General features: G+C 30.6%; 1 protein-coding gene and 1 non-coding gene across 10 annotated transcripts in view; one reads left to right on the forward strand and one right to left on the reverse strand.

The window, feature by feature from the left end:
- LOC124534051 (broad-complex core protein isoforms 1/2/3/4/5) overlaps positions 1-24,327 on the reverse strand; it is a 118,726-nt gene that overhangs the window by 15,380 nt on the left and 79,019 nt on the right. For 7 of the 9 annotated variants that reach the window (XR_006966716.1, XM_047109702.1, XM_047109703.1 and 4 more), the window contains 2 exons: positions 8,107-8,153; positions 816-1,046 (listed from right to left, as the gene is read on the reverse strand). Coding sequence is in view for 8 of the 9 variants with exons in the window: in XM_047109702.1 (XP_046965658.1) it covers positions 816-1,001 (186 nt within the window). In the remaining variant the exon portion in view is untranslated. Of the gene's footprint in view, positions 1-815; positions 1,047-8,106; positions 8,154-21,083; positions 21,260-22,802; positions 22,949-24,327 lie in introns of those variants that run through there. The other 2 variants (XM_047109708.1, XM_047109706.1) reach the window with 2 other exon arrangements.
- Trnal-uaa lies at positions 422-505 on the forward strand. The gene has a single exon. It is a non-coding gene; the product is annotated as a tRNA-Leu (tRNA).

Genomic DNA, 24,327 nt, shown 5'->3' on the forward strand with positions numbered 1-24,327 from the left:
TTCTGTTATAATGTTTATAACTGGGTTTGCCGTGATGGTAAATGAAATGGTATTGTCCTATGACTTCTTGCCCCCTTTCCCCCGCTGCTCTACCCCCTCTCAACACACACGCACACAATTAAGTAAGCTTCTGTGTATGGCGCATACATTATACGTCATATTTTAAAATTTATTTTTATTTTTTAAGAAACTCTATTAAAGTTTCATTAATTATTTAATAATGTAATAGTGTATTTATTATAAAAAAACATCCGTCATTATTTTTTCATAAGCATTTGATATGCGAATAAATAAAGTGAATATTTCAAATGATGTAACAGTAAGTATAACAATGTTAAAAATATTTTTTGCATATTGATAAAACATTTAAAGAGTTATTTAAATTAGGAAAATATGTCGTAATTTGATCTCAAGCGTGCAAGTCAGGTTGGCCGAGTGGTCTAAGGCGCCAGATTTAAGCTCTGGTTCCCGAGAGGGAGCGTGGGTTCGAACCCCACACCTGACAAACTATAAACAAGTCGTACTATATTTTTATTGCCGTTATGTTTTTTAAATGTTACTAATAATTTAGGCAATTTAACAGAATGAGTCAATCTCTTCATATTTGGTTTTTAATGTTATGAAATTCAGCTGAGTTCGATCGACAATTGTTTTGAAATTGGAATGTATTTTAAACGGACGTTTTACATAAACTACACATAATTAATAATGCGATTTGCATTTAAAAATAGCGCTGTTTTGTTTATAAATATATTTAAATCATTAACGTCCAACATCCTTCTAAATAAACATTATAACATAAGCTAAATTATTACCTTGAGCAGCTCTCGGAAATATGGGCTGCATGCTGATAGTACAACTCTATGCGCCTTTAAACTTTTTCCATCACAGGCGAGGGTCACGTCTACAAAATCTTCATCATCTCGAAGGTTCTCGAAAGCGCTGGTGATGCTACTCTGGTAGTTGTTCCACCGGAGGCAAAAGTGCTGTGTGTCCACCATCTTGAATTTTTTTTACCGCCAATTATCGAGTCATGTGGTTGTTATCTGTGAGCGAAAAATAATATATAAGGTTTTTTATTATATACAGACATAATGAATAATTATAGTTTTGTTCATATTACTTATTGAATATAAAAAAATATATAGTGTTATTATATATTAAACAAATGTTTCATTAGTATATTAAACATAAATTATTATTTTATTTCTTTATTTTAATAAATACGCCAAGTGCGAGTCGGTTTAACTGTGAACATCATCTCACTACAATAGAGATTTATCTTAATATTTACTGCCATCTTTAAATAGAAATGAATAATTGCATCGATTCGAATAATTGTGTAAAAATGGGACAAATGTGCAATAATTTTAAAATGTCAACAACAAGTGATATCTTGTGTCTTATTATCATGTGACCCGTTTTTTTAATCACCGCCTATAATTATTGTATAACTCATTCTTTGATCTAGGCACTGGAGATAGCTGCGTGTGATAGGTTTGTTTTTTTTTTCTATCAAAAGATAACTGCTTTTTTTAATGACTTATTTATGTAAGTGTTGCCATTGCGTTAATTAAGCTTGTATTATTTATTATTTAAGTTAACTTTTTAACTTTGCTCTTTAAAGAACCTGAAATGTTTGCACATTTTATTACCTTATAAAAAACCTTTTTAGGCGGCAACACGTTACAGAATGTGAATGTCAACTATTTTGAAATAGCTTTAGCTTAAAAAATATTTAAGCAAATCGTGAAAAACGTTTAATTATAGCTACAATTTAAAATACGGCTTCCTTTTGTAGAATCCATGCCTCGAAAATAAGAACGTGTTTTTAGGTATTGTTTGTTATAAGGCTTTGTAAAGTTTTGTAAACCATGAATTTAGCGCATTTTCAGAACAATAAAAGTTAGAAAGTTCAAGAATACTATTGTTATATTTCATTGTACTGTGTTTATTTTTCGTAAATAAACGTATAGCCAATAAGAAAGAAGGATTTATTGGCTTGCCTAATAAGACCAACATAAGTACGTCATAGGTAGTGAAGATAAGTTAAAATGATGAAATCTGTTTTGATTTACCAAAAAGCACCATAAACATACAATTATAATATTTCTATAGACGTTTCCTAATGTTATTTTTCTTTTACAATTATACAAAGGAATATATTTTCTTTGTACTGACAATTCCTTTTGTTTTATTTTGATTAATTTTATGTTTGATATGCTGGGATGATTCTATTTCCAAGCGGCATCGCTATACATTTCATTAAAATATATAGGATGTGAAAGATTACCCAATTTTAAATCTATGTAATCTAAATTCTATAATAATTTAGCGATATTTAGATAAGTATATTAAACTGACCAACCACTCAAATATTCTTGTTTCTTATAAGATTTCCGTGGAAACATTTTTCATAGAGATTTCTACGAAAAAAAACTCTACAGTCATGTTGCATTGTATTTTAAACCTTATATCACAGGGATTATGGTTTGAAATAATAAATAGATATTTCAGTGCAATTTTTTAAACAATCGTAGACAATAACCCAGTGGCCGCCATTGTAACAATGACGATCATGTTACCATCGGTATGCGATACGAATTATCTCTGGTACTAAGATCAACAAATAGTATAATTTTGTTTACTTAGAATTTCTAACTTCATTCTTATACCTATACTGAAGATATTTTGTAAGAAAAAGTTTTGATGTGAAATATTTGTTTTACCTTTCTCGAAAATAATATCAGAATAATAAAAAAAAAAACAAATATCTATGATACCTACGTAATTATCATAATTAAGATAAATATATTTGAAAACTAACATATAATAATTTTACGGTTGAATATCAAGTCACACGAAAAGAGCTACTTTAAATAAGAAATAAATCTCAACTATTAGTTGAAACAGGCTTTAACTGACGAATCACACCCTAGGTCTAATATTAGCACAGATGTGCCTCCACGCTATTTGTAAGTCTAAAGTAACTACAGGAGCTGTGACACCACTTTGCAAATCTGAGCCATTCAACCTTTATGAAAAGGCACACTCCCTTCATACGCGGCGCAGTTCATAAGACACATGTATGTTACCTAGACATTTCTTTCATTACGTGGATTTTGGCGTTAAGTTGATTGACCTTTGTATCCTAGTATTAAGTAGTAGTAGGTTTACGAAAACATTATAGTTGTAAACTTCTAACAATATGATTATTCGCTGGCAGTAATTCCTTATATTATTTCATTCGTTTGAAATATGTATTACGAAGTAGAGCATAATGAAACGACCGTTATCCCTATATGTAAAAAATATATATAATTATGTTTAAAAAATTAAAAAGAAAAAATAATAATTCATCGGAATCATATCCCTTGGTCCACACACCAAAACTAAAATGTCCGTTTTGTCCCATTTAAAAATATCTTTATAAATAAATCAATAGTGTTTTTGTGTATTTCACACCTCTACAAAGGATTTACGCGACACATAGCATTATATACAATGGGGTGATATAAATAAGAACTGACAAGTAAAAATGATTCCTATTCGCTTGCAATAAGATACAAAATCCGTACTTTTGTTATAAATGAAAGATTAGTTTTATGTATCTTTCGTTCTATGATACGTTAGAAATAAAGTAGAGCATACTTTAAGCTTGCTTAAAATATTATACAATGCAGTTTTTGCCTCAAACAAATGAAAGTTTTCAAACTATTTGTCAAAATATATAATTTTATATGTGTATCCTTAAACTATTTTTTAACTCATGTATTAATAATACCTCGTGAGTCTAATCAAAATCTATATTTTAGTTTTATAGCCGTCTACGATAAACTTGCAATATACTACAGGTATTTCTGTAATCCTTTAGGAAATTACACAAGCGAAATTAAACTCTATATATATTTTAAGAAGGTCTTTGTTTGAGTTTATTTAATGGATATACTATCTTGATAGATAAAATTATATAATATATGCATTATCGTATGCATTATATTTGTTTCTGTATAGATAGATAACGAATTGTTTAGGGATCCGTATCATAATTTAATATATAAAAATCAGATATGTTGACCGAATTACATATATCTCCTTATAATTTTATATGAAAGTTATATTTAAATATTTATTTCGATGGCAATTAAAATTTAAAGTTATATTTTGTTAGCTATTATAAGAATAACGTGCTGAAATAAAAATGAATGACAAGATTTAACCTTCATTCGGAATGAATGATAAAGATTAAACTTCACACTATTATCTTATCACATACCTAAATTTATAAAAAAACTACACCGATTAATGGCATTAGTTATACTATCACGAATGATTGATCAATCGTGGACAAACTAGATTTCTGTTTAATTAAAATTGCATTGATAAACTGGTTTGATTTTAATGGATATATATGTATCGTATTATAATAAAAAAAATGAAAATCAAAACTTTATACATTTAAATGAATATATGATATTTCTATTAACGCAAACAACGTAAAGTTTGGTCGAAACGCGTGTATAAAGATAGCGGGTTCAAATACAGAGCACCACGGATTATTCACGTGTACGATTTGTGATATAATTTATGCACAAAAAATTTCGTCTGTGTGAATCTATACAAACCTGTGTTGCGGCTGCGTTGACCTTTAATTCCAATCTTTAAAAAGAGAGAAAGCTCCAGTCCAGCCTTAGGACATTTTCTGTCTGTAATTTATTCCTTCAGCAGGAAAGTACTATGACATAAATCAGTCAAAACTTTCAGAAGTTACACGATCACTAACAGACCATAATATTCGTAGATATACGTAATAAATTTTGTTAATAACTGAATTAGAAGCGAGCAGGCGCATCACCACGCCGATAGCCGCTCGTTATCGCATATATTTTTTTGTAAATTTAGCGTTTTATCAAAGACCTAGGCTACCTGATATCTTATCGGCTGTATAGTTTAGGTTTCTGAATATTTCTAGTGTTATAAAATAAATCAATCGTACTTTGTGTTTTATGATAAATATAGATCACGTAAAAATATTAATCGATTGAATATCGATATATTGTCGTCACTTCAAGAAATACGTCAGAACATAAAGAAACTAAATTTCTGAACTCTTGTGATTTTGTACGCCGTTTTAGTAGACGGATTTATATCAGAAGATAAACAAAATACTATAAAATATATTTTGCTTCGTACAATATCGTATCATTATTTAAAGATTCCATGTTACTTATGCAGAGATGGCCCAGTGGTTAGAACGAGTGCATCTTAACCGATGATTGCGGGTTCAAATCCTGGCAAGCACCACTATATATATGTGATTAATTTGTGTTTATAATTCATCTCGTGCTCGGCGGTGAAGGAAAACATCGTGAGGAAATCTGCATGTGTGTAATTTCATCGAAATTCTGCCACATACGCATTCCACCAACCCGCATTGGAACAACGTGGTGGAATATGTTCCAAACCCTCTCCTTAATGGAAGAGGAGGCCTTATCCCAACAGTGGGAAATTTACAGGCTGTTTCTTTCTTTACTTTATGTTACTTATGCAAATGAACTATACTAAGTATTGCAATTCGATGCTAGAATACATGATGAGTGGGCTACCCAGACGGACTCGCACCGATCTACCATCCAGTTAAATGTAAAGCATCGTTAAATGACTTTAATGATACACTATAACACTTACCTACCTAATTAAAAAATGTGGATTTACAATAGATATAGTAAGTACCTATTAATAAATGTTTTTAGTGTAAACTGCAATTTCGTGTCTCCAACACGATATTTACGGTACATATATCTATTTCGATCACTCGCGTTGAAGTCTTTCATAGAAATTTATGTTCTAGGTTCACTGAAGTGCTTTTGTTATTCGTCTATAAAATAAATGTTTTATTATTAAATCAAAACCTGTACACATAAAATTATACCGTCCAAGTATTATATTTAACTTACTTTGCTAAAAGATTTTATTTAAATCAATATCAAAATAAACTTTATTCAAGTGGGCTTTTACAAGCACTATTGATACGTCATTTAACAATTAAGTTAATACGATTATACATATAAAATTGATTAAGTTAGTTAGAACTTAGAAACATGACGAAAGAAAAATTTATAATAATTGATAGATACGAGAGTGTGCTACGACATAATTATTGTTAATGTAAAAAAAAAATAACGAAAAAATAATTCGAATTTTAAAAAGTTTTTTTTTTTTAATAATTTCAATGACCGAATTATGAACAATTTAAATTAAACCATATCCTAATGTGTGTGTATTTATCCATGCTAAATTATAATTGCATATTCCAAGGTCCGGATAAATTGTACAGATGTTTTTGCAAGTACATTGTTTAATTTCAATATTTGTCTTTGCTATTGGTTTTTGTTATTATGAATTTCTTTACAAAAGGCTACATATTTATATCATTGATATATTTATACATTAATAATAGTATCGTTTCTATTTCTATACAATAGGCATTAGCTGAGGACAGGTGTCAAAGATGGGGTATTATTAGTGACAGCTATACATGTGTAGTGGAGCGTTAAAATTAAACAAAAAAAAAATGACTTTAAATGACTAATAGGAATCAATGTGGATTAATAATCCTAATAATATTATTACAGCATTACAATGATTGAAAAATTCCTATTTTTTTTCTTTTTGATACTATTAACAAATAACTTATTTTGTACAGTAAATGATTGCTAAATATAGGTTTTAAAAATTACTTAACCTATAAAATTGGATTGATAATGAAATGACATGCGTATTGAAATATATAAACAGCTTGTCCGTCGTTTTACTATGTTTCAGTTAAGGGTTATAAATAGAATATGTAATTGTTTATACTTTTTTCGATGCTATTAATTATAATTTGACTATCTTATTAGATACACTCCATGTTTGAATATAATAGTGGAGACTTTGGCTTATGTAAGACTTATTTGGGTTTTGTAAACTTTACACAGTTTTGAAAATTCATCAAATAGCGTACTTAATAAAATGTGTAAATAAAGAACATATATTTATCTTAGAATACAATAGATTTTAATGAACAATATGAAATTATTCATACCTATTGATAACTAATTCAACGAAAAATGAGATCATAATTATTTTGTGTCGCTATATACACAAATGTTACGAATATTTTATTCCCGTTAATAAAGTAAATCCCATTGGTTTTCATATTTAGTCTAGTAAATATTTCAAGGTTTTTTTGTGAGGCTTTTGATAAGATATATCGTTCGTATAATCGCAAAATATTCTATTAAATATTTTAAATTGTTTATATAGAAGAATATTGAATAGTATTTTTGCAATATTTTTAAAGTGTTACATGATAAAGTTTTGGTAATTTATCTATTAAGTAAATGTTAAAAGGTGTACCGAGGGGTCACTTTAAGACCGCTATTCTATAATATATATAAATAGGTCCAAATGCTGTCATCGCTGTTTATATTTTTTAAGATTTTAAATACTATAATAAAGCATCGTTATCTCGAAAAGAACTAAAAACTTAGGCTTTATCTAGCTTAGTGTCAGAGCTCAGACGTCATGACCTACCTACTCGTTATCAAATATCGACTCATTATTATAATGTAATAAAATAGGTTTTTAAAAATATCTATTGATTGACGTTTCGCAATTCGAATAAGATTAAACGTGTAGTTTCATGTGATAAGTATTCATACTTGCATGCTTGCGGTACCGTGAACGACTGATGTAAGAATATATTTAATTAAAAATATATATTTCAGCTATAACGTAGACTTTTGTTTGTTTAAACTTTATAAACAAGGAAAAAAAAATTTATTAAACATTTAAAGAAAATGTTTAGGAGCTAAAATGAATTAATCAATGTTAAAATTTGAATGAAGTGAGACGACAACACGTGCAGGTCACGTGGTTCCTTTCAGAGTTATCAAATGCTAAGGTTGTATTGGAAGATATATCTCTGTTTAATTTCTAATATATTAATATGAGATGTAAAAACTTTTTATTAAATTACAAATTCCTTTTAAAATTAAATGTTCATTTATGTATTGTCTATTGCTATTTAAAAAATATATTCCGAAGTAATATTGAACATACCTTTGTAATAGCGACTGTCCAATTAACAGCGACCGATTGTCTTAAATCTGTAAAAAAACATTTTCATTATTCATTTGGTAAATCTAATTTATAGTACTTCCGATAATAAATGTAAAATTTATTGTTTTTTTTTTGGCATATCATATTCGATAAAATATTGGAACTGTAAGATTGTATAATTATTTCTTTTATTACAAAACGAATCTTAAACATAAAAAAAATATGAGAGTGAAATGAATTATATAAGGCTTAGAGTGTTCAATATAGAATAAAGCTCTATATCTATAAATCTAAAATGTAATGAGAATATAAGATTTGTTTTAGAACCATTTCTAAACGATATGTAACTTTAAGTATTTGAACGTCAAGTCATTTAAAACTCAGCACCGTAGCTTCATTACGTAACAAAGGCTCTGAAAGCTCCATTCACAACGCACACGTTCAAATAGAACCTATTTACATACGTCCACACATGCCACCCTCACATAGAAACTAGACACGCTATTGGCCCACTTTCGCTTTCGTACAGAGCCTACATAGTTCGAATACCAAACGACCCGCTCTGGTTGGCTATTCAAAATTTGACCTTCATTCCGATTGGATGATTCCCGCTCATATACTACTTGTTTACGGAAATAATATATAGAGCCTACGTGATTCCGGGCCTCAGAACCTTCGGTTGGTTACATATTTACGCCTTATGTTTGAACGTTTACGGAAAATAGTTCCATCTACCTAACTTAGGTGTTTCTGTGCTGTTATTTATTAGAAGTTAAATTTTATTATGATCGTTTAATGTTACATATTAGCATATTTTCTCAACATTTTTTTTATATGTGTATTGTTGGACAAATAACCGTCCTAGAATAACAATATATTTTTTCTAAAATTATCTATTTAATAATATTGCCGTGATTGGAGAAAAATACCCTTTTATGATAATTTGTCAATATGTTCAATAAAATATATCAATATTATCAACTACATCTTCGTGATCGTTCATTTTAATGATCACGTTGAACAAATTGATCATAAAATTTATAATATGAACGGTATATGGCTTGGAATATACGATAGTCATAGCATTTCGTATGTAACAGAATTTATTGTATATTTAATTTAATCGTTCAAATCACTGTTCGATTTTATTATTATCAATGTACATTACATACATTGATGTTATTAAGTGTTATAACATTTATACGTTGTCAAGATAATGTCAAAATTTTCTTAAATAGAACAATATTAGTCAAAAGAGCGTACTAAAATAAAGAGCTAAGGAAAAAACGTACGATGTCGTATAGAAATGGCGGAGTACTACAAATTGCTCGAAGTACAACGCCGTAACGTAATTCTAGTAAACAAATTGTTACATTATCTCGGTACAAAGAGACTTATTCACATTTTTATTCCAAGTCGGTTCAAATGTTATCAATTCTAGCTCCGTTAGAACGGTTCTTTTAGCTTTACGTACGGATTATAAAAATACTCAATCATTATATTCAGATGATCTAATACATGATCCTCTATAGCTCACTGGCATCCTGAACGTCTAGCGATGTATGGATTGTATTTTTTTTGTTATAAATAATTCGTTTTGGTTTGATATCAAAATTACATCTGTCAAATAAATTAAAAAACAAAATTGATTGTCTATTCAAAATTCGGATACTCGTACTCAATATTTAAAAAAGAATAATAGTAAATAAAATTAAATAATACTTAAAAATTATTTATTTATATATATGCAGAATGATAAACGCCTCTTCTCAGCAATCACAGGATTACAACATTATGTTTATTACGTACATAATGCTTTGTTAACAGTATGTTATATAAAAGGCATATATAAAAGTTCATATACTTCCTCATTGAGTTGGGTTTTTGACCCGTACATTGACTTCTAAGTGATAATATATAAGGGTTAGAGAAATATATTATTATTAATATATATTATTCATATAAAGCTCCAAGTTTCCTACTAAAGAGTCATGATTTAACATATAAGTACAGTCGTCGATTTTGTTGTTTTAAGCCTCTTTTAAAATATAATATATGTTATCTAGAATACACTAGCTTCTACGTTGTATTGTGTTGAGACATTCTGAGACATGCTATATACAATGGTACAAATTTCATGTACAAAATATTCAAGGGTATTTGTGTGATAGGCGCTCTTAAAAACATTTTGAAGATATATGAGATTGAGAAGCTGTTGAGAATATAAGACAAAATACTTTCACATAAATTTTCTTTAAGACATATAATATATTCAATTGCTCCCTAATAATTAAGCCATTAGACCAAATTCCATTATGTATCTGGACCACCTTAAGTCACATAGTGACTAGAAATTAGGAAAACATTACTTCGTTATACCGAGGTGCATTTTATTTGCGATATTTCTATCTTTAAAATTCTAATCGACACTTTCAAAGTGTCATTTGTTTTATAACATAAAACAAACACTTATTACATCAATGCATATAACAAATAGAATCAAATCAAAACACACTCTACTAAAGTAGGCTTTTACAAGCACTTTTCAATCATGACATTTATTGTGTTATATGAAAAGCTATCAGTTTCGGAATATAGATTCTATTGTATAAGTACTCTTTTCCAGCATTTGAAACACTTGTGACGATCAAATACAATTAAATTTATATGATATACCGTTAGTATTATGCGTCGAGAGCTGTTAGTTCTATTAATCAAAATATACTTTATTGAAGTTTTGATAAGCACTTTTGAATCGCCTTTTTACACATAACTAACAGTTCGGAATGTAATTCTATTTTTTTTGTGGTATAGTTTTGCGGACAAGCATATAGGCCACCTGGTAAGTGGTCACCATCACCCATAGACAATGAAGCCGTAAGAAATATTAACAATTCCTTACATCGTCAATGTGCCCCCAACCTTGGGAACTAAGATGTTATGTCCCTTGTGCCTGTAGTTACACTGGCTCACTCACCCTTCAAACCGGAACACAATTTTGCGGTAGTTATTTGGCGGTAGAATAACTGATGAGTGGGTGGTACCTGCCCAGACGGGCTTGCACAAAGCCCTACCACCAAGTAAATATAGGGAAGAACCGGCAAGAAACTTATTAGTTACTCTTTTCTACAATTTAAGATACATAAGGTTAGTTAAATAAAGTTAAATATGCTATATTGAACATGACATTAAAGTATTTAAATAATTATAACACGCTGTGAAATTCTTACTGAATAGTTAAGTTATGTACTTTATTTCGTATTAATACTGTCTCGTGAAATGCTGATAACCGAATTATGGTGATACGCCAATTTGATGCGTTTATTCTTTAAATGTCATAATTAATAGTGTAATTAATGTCGCATGTTACTTTTTGGTATTACGACACCGTGTTCTCCACTGAGATTCTGTAAGAATTCTCACGCGTGGAATTTGAACAAACGATTAACGTTGATACGAATATAGTTTAAATTATGTTATTATTTTCAATGACGTAATCTGAAATTAACGTTCGATTTCTGCGATGAGATTCGAATACTCCCAGAATAGTATATCCATAAATTTATCATCTCCAAAATGTTGATTGTTTGTGTAGGTTAGTTTGTTTTTAAAATTAAACAAGCTGTGATGGATGCTTTGGGTGCGAAAAACACTAATGAACATTACAAACAGTTAATGCAGATGAAAAACAAACATCGATCATTATAGATAATAAAACATTCATCACTATGGACGAACGTTGAAATATCAATCAAATGTAATTTATAAATTAAAAATGTGACTTAGATATTACATTTCGTGGCTAGAATCGCCTATGTTTGCCAACTAATATTTGTCGTAGTATTAAAAACGCGATAGCGTTGCACTGCGAGTAGTGCTGTACTAATTTAAATATTTATCGATAATTTTATAAGGTTGTTACGTGTCTCGGGTTAAATTCTAGGTTCGTTTTATCGGTTCTAAATAAATTAAATGTTGTTTTACTTTGCGCGTTTTTAATCTTTGCCATTTTCTATAAATTATGTTTTTTTTTGTACAATATTTTAATATTTTGTCTTTAGTTTTGTTTGATTTGTTGATGTTTATTATCTTATTAGTAATAATAAAAAAAAACTATCGAACTTGTTAGAAAGATGTATTTTTATTTAATGATATAATTCAAATAAGATTGCATTCTTACTAGCTTAGTTATTACTACTATAACTGTTTTATCAATAAATCATTACAATAGTAGCGAATGCCACCGTTAAACCTTTAATCTTATCGATGTCGATTCTTGATACGTCACAACACTAACCTAGGGCAGGGCCAGTTATCAGTTGCAGGAGATTGCGAATATGAAAATATCGCAAAGATAAGGTGTGCCGAATAACATTAGATTAGAATTTGGCATAGAGACTCGTCTAAATATTATTTTTTTTTTCTATTATTGTATACACGTGTAAAGATAGTGTTCTAGCGAGGTTAACAGACATTGCGAATTATAGAATTATTCATCAAAAGAATCTATGTCCATATCTAATTCATTTATATATTCTATTAAGACTCATTATACTGATCAGAAAATCAAAAATAGCAAAATCAACTCGGATTATACTAACTAAATCAATTTTATATACTTTTGGTATTAAAACAGCAATACCTTGGAAAATTACGTTTGATTCTTTATATCAATAACCAAGGGCATATAAATACCTAGGTTTCACCTATATTCTCCTAGTTAAGCAGGTACGTATACAGATATAGAGTTTGTTTATTTTGAATTGATTTTATTCAAATTAAGAATAATAATAATAATGATTAAATTTCAAGTGAAAAGTTATAAAGATGTAAATTAATTGAATTGTTATGGTTCTATATATTGAAAGTCGTATGTAAATCATCCTTTTGTTCTCAGATATCGTATGACACTTATGTATAATATTTTTAACATTTATTTCACAGTCGTCATGTTATATATAGCTAGTATTTCAAAGAGGTTTTATATCCAAATTAACGTTCCAATTTTAAAACGTTCAAACGTCATATGTTAAATACCTATATTTATTAATTAAGTTAATTTCATAATAGAATAGAGGGAAAACAGAAATGTAATTTTAATGAAACATAAAATATAAATGGGTTTAAGGCTTTCCTTAAAAGTGGTTAGTTTTATAATCATTTCATTACGAGCTAATATATAATATCATTAACTATATATAACAAGTTTAATACAGCAAGTCATATAACATAATATTTACAATAGATATAATTATATAGAAATGCTTTTCGGAGATGACCACTTATAAAGGGATCATTTGCTCGCTTGCCTTCTAAATATAAAAAAAAAAATCATCAATATTTTACACTAGCTTTTTATAAATTACTAAAGGATATTATTAAGCCTTACTATGTCAGATATGTAGATCGTTTTACATTTCTTTGTTAGCGATAATTTTAATTGTTACTATAAGTTTTGTTTATAAATAACTTTTAACGGATATCCGTCGTCACTCAACTAGTGAAATGTCCAGCGCCCGAGATTGAGTAAACAGTTTGTGTTTACCTTTTAGTTAACATATCTATGAATCAAATAAAATAAATATTTAGGATGCTAATTGTATCGTCATTATTAATTATGATGAGTTATTATAACTATAATTATTTTTAATATTTTTTTGTTGTTCGTAGAAATATTTATTTAAGGTAAAAGAAAACATTACTCCCGGAGGAATATGTCATATCAATAATTTCATATGTGTATTACACCAACTTGTAACAGCGTGGTGGAATATGTTCTAAACCTTCTCTTAAGAGGAAGAGGAGGCTTTCGCCCAGCAGTGGAAAAAATAATCGGCTGTTGTTATTGGCTTTTGTTTATAATTTTTTTAGAAAGTATAAATTCAGCCTTAAGGTCATACGCTATACAATTTTAGGATCAGGCTTAATCGGCCATTTTAATATTTTTGGCCAGCTTTTTCATTATATATTCTATTAATTAAATTTCGAATACAATCAATCAATCAATGTCAATTAAATATTGTTAACATTTACGGTCAAATATTTACTAATTTAAAATATACAATAATTAATTTGTAGTGATGTAACTTTAAGAGCATATAAGCATTTATTTATCCTACAACGAATGCTGATCGGTGCTTAAATATCAACAGTCATTACAAAACAATGCCTTTTGTAGACCACATTGGTCGAGAAAAACTCTTTCGAAACCTTACTTCCAAAAATCGTATTGCATAATTTTCAATGAGAAAACATCTCAAGCTAAATTTAATAATATACACTTAGTTATAGAGTTTACTTTTGCTTAATCATAATTATTATCAATGTGATTGATCAACGTGTAATCTGTTTTACGGAATAATAGCCTCTAAACTTATGATGTCCAAAGCTGTTATTGTTTTGAATTGTTATTTGTTTTTAGAAAATAGTGGATGACGAACAGAAAATCGCTTACTTAATTTGATAATCATAAGATGATGTTTCTTCAAGAGATAATAGACTATAAAGTGATAGGTTTAAAGTTGTTTTTTGTTTAAATCTTTTCGTTTTCATTGTGCATTCGGTTGGTGTACAGATAGTGCGAACGCATCGTTCCGGTTAATTGATTGGTTAATTTTAACCGTTCTTGGAAATTGCATCGACCCTTTAAGTTAATGTAAATAATAATTGTGTCGTATGTGTTTTCCTCAGTTTAATAATAATTAAAAAAAAATCATTAACCGAAAAACATTCTCATTCAAAAATGTTTAATAAGTATGGGCTGTACTTGTATTATAAATAAAAACAAGGAATTATTAAATAATATAACAACTTACATTGCAGACTTGAAGTTGATATCTCAGAACTATAACGCTAATACGGTCTCAATACACGAACTATGTTATGCTGAGTAAAACCAGTAATAACTAGTGACAAAAATATAACTATTTCGTTGAATTATTTCATGTGAATCGTCATAGACCACCGCGGGCGCACTCTTGTTACATATTTCTAAGATGCGCGGCAATGGATTGCGCAAGCGCTGGTATTTCATTGTTTAAATTATCGCTTAACATGTATTTTACAACATTTAAACTTTTAAATGATTTGACAATGATTAATGGACGTCTTTATTTTAAACTGACGTCATAACAAATGACCTTTCTTTTTCCCGTATGTTTCTACGATATTAATTATAAAAAAAATTGAGATCCTTTTTAAGTAACGTACTTAGCAACTTTTTAAATTTCCCACTGCTGGGCTAAGGCCTCCTCTCCTATTAACACTCTTCGTGTTTGGAATATATTCCACCACGTTGTTGCAATGCAGGTTAGTAGAATGTACATGTGAATTTCGATGAAATTAGACACGGGCAGGATTCCTCACGATGTTTTCCTTTACCGGCGAGCACGAGATGATTTATATATATCGAGCCATCTCAGATCCTCTTTAAACACAGAAAATTTAAAATATAGGTGCATTTTTATTGTTTGATGAAATTTATTGCATTCGGTTTTAGACATAGGCGCGGGCTTGGTTATGCTTATGTAGGTACCGCCTACTCGCTTATTGTATATACCGCTTATATATTATATGTTGATCATGATAAAGACATCAATATATAATAACTGATGTCGAAATTATAACTGTTTATAAGTTTGTGATTCATCAGTTATTAATTCTTAATTTTATTGTTCTGAAATATTTTTATTTAAAATTATTTAATGGGTGATTTTTTTTTCGAGATGGCAACACTGAAAATTAATATGTAAATAGAAACGTTATGTATTTTTGATTCAGACTGCCAAACAAAATACTTTAATCGTCGTGTTTTTTAGTATAGTATCCTGTTTAGTCATGACGACGGTTCGTCTAGGCAGATAGCTACAGTAACATCGAGTGGACACGTGTCTACTACATAATTAGTCATTCATACTACGCGTTAATACCTAAACGTTGTATGCTCAATATTTTTATAAATAAATAACTCAATTCCATATATCCTAGCTAGTTTTGATACTTGTAATGTAATTTTGTTAATTGTTTATTATATTAGTACTAGTTGTCGAGTTTTAGAAGTTGTTTGTCAGGAAAAAAAGTAGCCTATGTCCTTGGAGTTCAAATTTGCTCCATACCAAATTTCATCAAAATTGGTTCATTAGTTTGGTCGTGACAGACAGACAGACAGACAAGACAGTTACTTTCACATCTATAATATTAGTATAGTGCTTCAATCTGATGATGAGATGTCTGAAGTTTGCTCAAGTTATGTTACTTTATAAATTTTATCGTTTTCAATAAATGCATATAGTATCGAAGATACAATTTCATTATTCCTATATATATCGAAAAGTATGAAACCATTGCGCATTCATCGTAGTTTCAACAGTGTATTCACACGCGTTACGTTTCCGACACCGCAGAGGCAAACACGCGTTATAACGCGTAAGCGGTCTCGAGCGCCCTTTTCACAAGTACGGTTACCGAGTAGGACGTCGCATAATTGACTTTGAACTAACCGACTGGCGCCTGAACTATGCGTATAAAAAAAAACTACGACATTGGTGTTTTATTGAATTCGTTTACATATTCAAATTTCGAACGTTTTTTAAAAATATTATCATTTTTATTTAAAATATTAGCCTGTTAAATTTTGGACCTTTGTCATATATTTTTTTTCATTTTTTAATTGAAATTAACTGTCATTTTCATCTGTCATCAAGTTTAAGTTACAATATCATATTATATATTTAAGTAATAAATTTGCTTTATACGAAGTATATTATAATGTATATAATATATAATTAAAATATATTAAGCATTTTACATTACAACTGTACAACGGTCATTGCCATATTTTTAAGGAAAATAAATACGTTGATATAATATATTTAAATAGATTTTCCTAATAACAGATATATTTTAAGCACTAATTATTAATTATATGCACTATCGTCTCTTTATCCGGTTAATTAAATAGGTTAGGTATTTTACCAAAACTAACCTGACCCAATTAGACGAAAATTAATATCGAAAGATTACAATTCAGGGGTTTTAACAATAAAATTAAATAAATGGCTCCAAATATCTTCCCTCTATTCCTCATAAAATCTTGGTTACCTTTTATATATGTATATAAGTTTACTTATATCACTCAAATCTTTACCTCCATTTTACTTCCTCGAGGCATGAATTATAAGAAGCCTTTGTCTTTCCCGGGATTCAAACTATCTCTACACCAAATTTCATCTTAATCGATCCAGCAGTTTAAACGTGAAGAGATAGTTATAGAAACAATATAAGTATAGATTAGTCGTGGGAACGATCGTTAATTTTCGGGCAACTTCAGAACAAATTTACCGAATGAGATTTTGCTCTCGTGACAAGAGTTTTACCTATATCGCATATAAGATATATCTTTGTTTAATTACACAGATAATAGATTGAAGGACCGATCAAAATCATTATATTATTCTTAATTTTCGTGAAAAATGTATTTTTGTGAATTTATTTACTTTCAAAATACTTATCATATAACTTTGCATTTGAAAGTAAATAAGTGGAAAATGAACTAAACAATTCCATAAAAAAAAAACATATATATATGCTATGTTTTATGCTTTAAGTATTGCAATGTACCTGATATTAATCTAATTTCATCTGAATTTAACCCCATGAAATATTCTGATTCTAAAAAAATGCACGTGTGTTAAACATTTAAATACTAAAAATATAGTTGATGTAAAATATAAATAAAACCCCAGTTCTAAATATAGTGTGCTATTAGCATATATTTAAATAGTCTACGTTTTTAATTAGATACTAGTAATTAGACGATAATATGTGACTGTTCGACTGATTAAAGCATACTTCGTTCAAGTTTCCAAGAGCGGTCCCTGCAATACTTAACTTTCAACTATTATAAATATCTTTAAGGGTATTCCACGTTTTTCTACAAAAAAAAATTAGATGAGATCTGTCAAGAAAATCCTTATATTGACTATTGTAACATTCAATATATGTATCGACTTTTAAGTGAAATTTTAAGTGAGATCTTACATTTAGAACGGTAAATACTTATTCTATAGTTATATGCAGATAAGATCAGAGCCAGACCATCGGGATTGTCATTTAATTTTAACCCTCAATTGAATACATAGCGTTATAACTTTAGTACCATCACGGTCCAAGCAAAATAATGCGTCGACATCAGGAAGTCATTTTTTATCTGTACTAACGCAGTATATAATATACTTCTTAAAATAGGCGGGTTTTTATGTAATTTTCATATTGATACAATGTTAATTATTCGCATATATTTAACGTTTATAAGTGTTTAGAAAAAATATGAAAATACCATGAAGTATGTTAAGATTTGAATAAACATATAGTTTTATCTTTACTGATATTATAAACAGCGTCTGTGTGTGAATGTTTGTATTGCGATACATAAATGTAATTGCACAAAGACGAATTTAAGATTTTAACCCAAGTTTATACATGTAATCCATAATCAAAGGCATATAATGACTTAATTTTGAGTTTCAAATACTCGATCTTTTTCGAATTTCATACTTGATAAAATTTTCAGTAATAAACTTTACTGTTAAACATTTTTTTTATTAAACAGTTTTAGTTATTTTTTTTTAAGTATTTTAATTAGTAACTGATATTATACTCATAATATTGATTGCTGTTGTAATTAGTCATTTTTATCATATGATTAGCAATTTGTCATTTTTATTTATGTGATTTATGAGATTGTATAATGGCAGTATTAGGTATTTATGCAATTTAATGTTTAGGTCATTTGGCAAATACGAATTACATATCTTTCATAATATTAATAATTTATCATTATTATTTTATAATTTTATTTAAATTAATATAATTTCTAAGGCTTAAAGTAGAACGCTAGTATTTTTAATTACTTGAGCGATTAGAAAGTATATGTAATGCCTTATATATTTAGTTTATTTAGTAAAATTACACAGCTAGACTCTACGACATTTCTACGATAAACTCTATAAAATAGGGATGTGCTTTTATATATTACAAATTAAAGATAGACATTATCGCGGGATATACTTAGTAAATTTATAAGAATGAAATCATTTTACGTGGTATAAGAGTTCGTGATGGTCCTTCCATCAATAATATTTAAGTAAATTGAGATAGTTTTCCTAACTTTCGACAGTAATACGACCGAGATTAAGAACGTTGGTTTACTTTATATCTACAAGTATCTTCGCTATATATAAAAGTATAATCTATATTAGTCTTGAATATACATCATGATGTATTCAATTAACATTCCTATTTCATTTAGGGGCTAGATTTAGCACGGACATTTTAAATATTAAGTATTTTGCCGGTAATCCGGTAGAATCTAAGCATATTAAAGAATAATTTTAAGCATACTTAAAATTATTCTTTAATATGAAGATTCAAAATTTCTTGAAAAAGTCTACTTGAATAAATTTTATCTGGGATTAGATTTATTACCTACTTGTTTTATATATAAATGAAATCTGTTACATGAAAAATGTGCTAATAAGAACCTTTTCCAATCAATAATGCGTTTGTTTTAGGTTTGTTGGGCGTGGATTTAATGTTTTTATAAGCTTAGATTTCTCATTGAGAGCTTAGATTAATTCCCTGGAAGTTTACACGTTCGAATCTAGGCAAGGAATTTTTATGTTTTTCATTTGTGTCTGTTTTATTCCACGCTCTACGGCAATAGAAACATCGTGGACAAATTCATTTACTACTCATAAATCCGCCAATCCGCACTGGAGCCGCATGGCGGGTTAAGTTACCTTCTCTCTAAGTTTGTTTGCAATGCAATTTGACGTTCATAGAAATAATTACAATATGATATATAAAGAGTGATTTGTGATACAATAAATTCATTTAAATTGTTTACCGCGTTATGTGCACGAGAATTATTTATCAAAAACATATAAACATATACTCTAAAGCTAAGATGTTTTTAAATATTAAATATTATATCGTTGCTTGTTAATAGGAAGATGTCTTATTTCTAACTGGATCATTACTTAACCAATAAACGTCAAACTTTTTTTTATGCAGCGGTGCGTTTGGAGACGGTTTAAGTATATAATATAATTATATAAGCAGCGCTACGCAGTTTAACTCGCTTTATATTAGACTATTTACGCGGTAAGGGTGTAGTATAGTAAGCTGAATTAGTATAGTTATTATATTTACAATTTCAGTAAATATATGATATATAACTTAACTATGCACAAATATACACATAAAAACAACATATGGATATTAGGGAATTACATTAAGAAATTACAATTACAATTAATATGATACAATATTTTGTTCAAAGCTTAGTAAAGTTGTAAAGTTTTTCTAACACAATTCTTAGTATTCTTTCTTTCAAGATTTTTAATTATGATTTTCTAAACTATATAACGATTTATGTAATTCTTATATGGAATGCCAATTAATGTTTAAATTAAATGATCAGAGGTTTTTGGACGTTTTTTCTATGTATTTTATACAATACATATTTTATACTTTTTTAAAACCATTTTAGGACAAAGTACATATCTCCACAAATAATTATTACTATCGTTCTACGTCGACTTTGGTTAGCAAAACGCTTTCTGAAGTTGAAACATTAAAGTATATAAACTATATCTTTAAAAAATAAAGTTGCATTAATTCATGGCATTCTCTCTGAAATGTTTTTTTTTAATATTTCTGATGATAAACATGAAAATGATGTATAAAAAACCTTTAAAAATGTTTTTGCACTTTTAGTTGTGGTCGCAAAAATAAAAGTCGTTATAAAAAAAACACGCGAGCAGAAACAACGGCGCGCGTTGTCCTAAAATGAGGTTATCCAAATCAGTCTAACTAAATTTTTTGTGCAAATAATATTATCATAGTGCCACGACCTTGCTCCCAGATATCACCGAATTTTGCTAGCACCAACGTCACCACTGATAAAAGTGACTTACCGATTTTTTTTTCCGAAAAAAAAAAGTAATAGCTACAAATCCACACACAGCACTGCACTCAATTAGAAAAGTTTGTCGATCATGTCAGCCGCGGAAGTGTGTACAGTGCTCGCGACGGTTCGTGATGTACATCGCGCGCTCGCCGGCCGCTGCCGACTGGCGGCGCGCACGCAGCGACGCCCCCCCTCCGTCGCCGAAAATATGCCGCGAAAAAATATGGCGGGAGGAAACGCGTAAAAACTGAAGGGGTGCGCTCTGAGCGCGAGGTTGTATGCTAATCCATCGTGTGCTTCGGCCCTTTTTTCCGGGGGGGCGGGGATGCAATTAAAAGCCGCGCGTGCGTGGGGGCGCGATTAGAACGGCGACAGAACGAGTCTGTCAACGTTTTTTACTTTTTCCTAGTCTGCAGCTCTGTAGGATTGTTTCGTATAGATGCTACGAATCGATGATCGCTCGTCTGGACCGAGATGAAATTAGCGATCTCCTACTTTTAATTGAGATTCGATTTTCGAGAATGCGTTTCTTGTTCGCTTTCGTTGCATCGTTCCGAGCGGGAAAATAACGCTCGATTAGAACTCTACACGAATAAATAGAACTTTGCGTAAATAACACAAACGATTTTTGTTATTATTAAAAAAAAAAAAAAAAACTTACGTCCTGTTAATTATGGTAATATTTAAATGACCTACGAACTATAACCGTCAGATTACTTTTATACGAGTTTATTTGTCATAAACATTTTCAAAAATAGAAAACCTGTTACGATTTGATAGTTGTCCATCTCGAGGTATTTTATGATACACAATAGTGAAGGGGTGCGTGCAGCGATGCTGCAGGCTCGCTGCGAGCTCGTGCAACGTGCGCGCTCGTAACGACACGATAAAGAACCTAATTTGCGTAGCTCTGCCGTGTAGGGTGCGAATTGCGAATTATTGGGCTGTGTGAGTGCGTTCCTTGAACACTATCGCCGTTTATCTATACACGAATTTAAATATATTTTATCTAGAGCGATTTTTTTATAGTTATAAAATAGATTTTTTTAATATGCGGAATAGAGTATGATTTTTAATTTTTTAATACAATCATAAAAACAATATTTTACATTGATAGAGATTATTTTCATTTTTACAACTTTAAGTGAGTTTTTTAAAATAACTTAAGTTGTAATTTTATGATTAAAATTAAATAACAATATCTGTAATTACAAACAAGTTTTTAATTACAATAAACAATTAATTATATTAAAATTTGTTGACAAACACACAAATGCAGAATAGTTTAATAATAATTTTATGTTTATATTAATTAAACTATTTTCTATGTCTGGCCTTAAACACGACCGTTGAAAGAATATCTTATGCATATTAATGTCTCAGCAATTCAATCACGGCAACCGTCCCAGATGCATCGGTTATTGCTCTTAAAGCAATTATTTATGCAAAAATGTCTAATGTCGAGGTCTGAGCGCACTTGCAGACTAGCTTCAACCCTTGTCCGGCCGTGCGTCTGTCCACTAATATTTACATAATAATAGTTCCGCTCACAAAAGACTCGCTCTAATTGTTCGCAATAGATAAAAAATCAAGTTCGACAAGATAAACGGCTGATTTTTGTGTGAATTGTATTTTTGGAAATAAAATATTATTATTCAATTTCAAAATGTGTGTTTCGAATCGTGCGACTCGTCCAGGGGACCTGTGGAGTGATGCAGGCACTTACCTTATCAGCCGGCTCGCGGCGCGTCAAACGTAACTCAACAAAACAATCAACAAAACATCAACAATGCCACTGCGAGTCAATGTCCGGTAACGGCAACGGAACACAGCGAATAAACAAACTTAACCCGACTGTTGACAAAATATTCACTAATTGAGACTAGGCGACGTTCGAATAGAGGAATTCGGAATTGGAAGTTGGAGTGTCCAATGAAATGAAGCGGGCGGCAGGCTGGCCAATCCGTCACGCGCCCGCCCGCTGGCCACACACGCACGTGAGAACTTTGGCGAAGTTCTACCGAAAGTTTGCCGGCACGCGTCCGAATAGTTCGACGCCGACGCGCTATATTCGAAACTTGAAAATTTTTTAGACCGAACCCGAATTATTATTTAATATAATTGCAAATGTTTATTTTTTTTAATATTTCTTTTTTTTTTCGGAAGCGTCCACCCGTCCGGTCGGGTCCGGCCGGTCTGCAATATTAACACGAGCCGCGTCCACCTTTTGTAATGAAACGTTCACACATGCTTCCGCATTACCGTCCCGATGCCATCAATAATGAAGCCGGGCGGGAAAAAACAAAACGGGGCACCTCTCCCGGCGAGGCGCCCGCCGACACTACAGCCTCCTCGTCAAAGATCAGAATTGCATATCTGGGTTGCGTTAATGAGCGGGGGGGTGGGCCGGTGGGGGGGTCGAAAAAGTGGCACCGCTCGCGCGCGAATATAAATTCATCGCCAAAAAATCATTACGCGGGGGGTGGTATTACGGCTCTCGCTGCGCGAGTTCGTTCGTATAGTTTTTAAATCGGGCGCTCACTCGGCGGCGCGGCGCCGCGGCGCGTGGCCGCCGTCGACTACTGCAACGAACCTCGAGCTGCACTATGCCAACTATCACGCATGCACTTACTAGCCCGTCTTACGGCACACGTCCCAAGACGACCGCGGCGTCCGAGCCCACACGTGCGTCGCACACATGTGTGTCCCCGACTAACTTTACTACCTCGTCAGCCCCACGTAGCACTCAGTAGAGCTGTATCAGTATGGAAAAGTTAAAAAAACTTCCGCGTATGCAAATTCGTCTTTTCGGCGACGATCGCAATCAATTTGTGCGTAGGAAGCGGCATACTTCCGCACACAGCAGGGCCGTGTGTGTGATTGTGTGCGAGTCAAATTAAATCTAATACAAAATTGCGTTTTATGTTCGCGCTAGTGCGTGTAGGTGTGTGGGGGCACAATGCGAACTCGCCGAGTACACTCGACCTGATTATAACGTATTAGGCCTACTTATTTTATAATTAAAAAAAAAGAAATTCGAAACATGTCACAACACAAATATAACTTATGCACATTCAAAAAGCAATCATATGCTCACAGTTACAAACTTTTTCTAGAGCTCTATTTAAATTTCAATGTAGGGAATATACTCTAGATTCAAAAAACAATATTAAAATTTTCCACGATACCTCCCTCAACGCGTAGTGCATAACGTAACTGTATACTACGCACCGCGTAGGCCTCTACGAAGT

Source organism: Vanessa cardui, chromosome 12, assembly GCF_905220365.1.
Source record: "Vanessa cardui chromosome 12, ilVanCard2.1, whole genome shotgun sequence".
NCBI lineage: Eukaryota > Metazoa > Arthropoda > Insecta > Lepidoptera > Nymphalidae > Vanessa > Vanessa cardui.